The sequence below is a fragment of the Piliocolobus tephrosceles genome, unplaced genomic scaffold (genome assembly GCF_002776525.5).
Source record: "Piliocolobus tephrosceles isolate RC106 unplaced genomic scaffold, ASM277652v3 unscaffolded_10975, whole genome shotgun sequence".
NCBI classification, from domain to species: domain Eukaryota; kingdom Metazoa; phylum Chordata; class Mammalia; order Primates; family Cercopithecidae; genus Piliocolobus; species Piliocolobus tephrosceles.
The window spans coordinates 1-1,456 of NW_022292060.1; the positions used below are offsets into that span (position 1 = coordinate 1).

Here is a 1,456-nt window from a genome sequence, read left to right on the forward strand (position 1 = left end):
CTTTAGACAGTCTTCTGTTGTCCTTTCTTCCCAATCAGAGATTTGTGGATGTGTGGAATGACACCTAGGAGAGTGACAGGAATTAATTCTACTTAAGATTTTTTAAAAAAATCACAGTATTTGAAACCAAGAAAAGTGTACACTGTTCAAGTATCTTTAAAAACGTGCAGCTCAAGTATGAAGTAAAAATTCATAGTTATACATATGAATCAAATTTCATGATAAAACCATACTTGCATCAATGAAAATATACTTAAATTTCCTCTTCTAGAAAAACTAAAGCAGCAAAGAATTCCTTCCTCTGAAGAAATTTTTTAAAATGTCAGAAGTTAACATACCACCACCAGCAATTGTAGCCTTGATAAGCGAATCCAATTCTTCATCTCCACGAATAGCAAGTTGCAAGTGACGAGGGGTAATACGCTTTACCTTTAAGTCTTTTGATGCATTTCCTGCCAGTTCAAGTACCTAGAAGGCAGAATCTAATCAGTCCTTCCAACTTTCCTTTGACCAAGATTCAGAGAACAGAATAAAACCCTCACAAACGCTTGTCTTCCAACTGGACTCGTTCCCCACTATCTGACTAGCAAGATATACAGGGGCACGCAATTTTCATTCCAAGAGCAGAGAACTCAAGCTCAGTAGGATCCTTGTTGAACACCAGCTCCCTCTAGCGTTCTCTTAGGCCTCTCGCCGCGTTCAGGGCCTGGGAGTTTTCTTGCATCACTTTCCTCCTTCCCTCTTGCCGTCTCCCCGCCCCCCAAACCTTCTCCGGATTATAGGCGTTCACCCATTTACCTCTGCGGTGAGGTACTCCAGGATGGCTGCGCTGTACACAGCGGCAGTCGCGCCCACACGTCCATGACTGGTCGTCCTAGATTTCAGGTGTCGATGAATACGGCCCACTGGGAACTTAAATTTTAAGCATACACAAACATAAATGCACAAAATAAGAGAACTAGATGGGGAAATTACATGCGCGCCAAAGCAAGGGGAACGGGCGCAGCAACGCGTCCCGACATCGAAACACGTGATTCCTCCCCCCCATATTTATCGTATGGGCAGCCCAAGTCGCGACACCGCATCACCCACGCATAGACGAAACGCCCATCGAGAGCCATGAATAACAAAAAAGGAGATGCAAAGAAAAACATCAGGACTCGCAGACCGCACGAACAACTACTGACCTGCAAGCCGGCTCTCTGCGAGCGGGAAACCGCCTTTGTCTTGGCCTTTCCGGAGTCCTTTCCAGCCTTACCGCCAGCCTGCGGCGCGCACACGCCCGCGAGCGGAGGAGGAACGGAGAATATAGAATTACCAAGGCGGCGCGCCCATCCCCCCACCGCGGCGCGTCCCGCCGCGAGCGCGTCCCCGCATCCCGCCGGGGTCTCTGGCCCGCGGCGCGCCGCAGGGGCGACCCCGCCCGTCCGCCCCCCGCCGCGCGCTCGCCGCGGCC

General features: G+C 49.9%; 1 protein-coding gene across 1 annotated transcript; it reads right to left on the bottom strand.

The window, feature by feature from the left end:
* Positions 1-2: 2 nt before the first annotated feature.
* LOC111533043 (histone H2A.Z-like) lies at positions 3-1,451 on the bottom strand (the record flags this gene model as incomplete). Its single annotated transcript, XM_023199955.1, has 4 exons — positions 3-64; positions 339-468; positions 799-912; positions 1,188-1,451. Coding segments are annotated over 4 exons (570 nt in total), but the record flags the coding sequence as incomplete, so codon positions are not given.
* Positions 1,452-1,456: the final 5 nt, after the last annotated feature.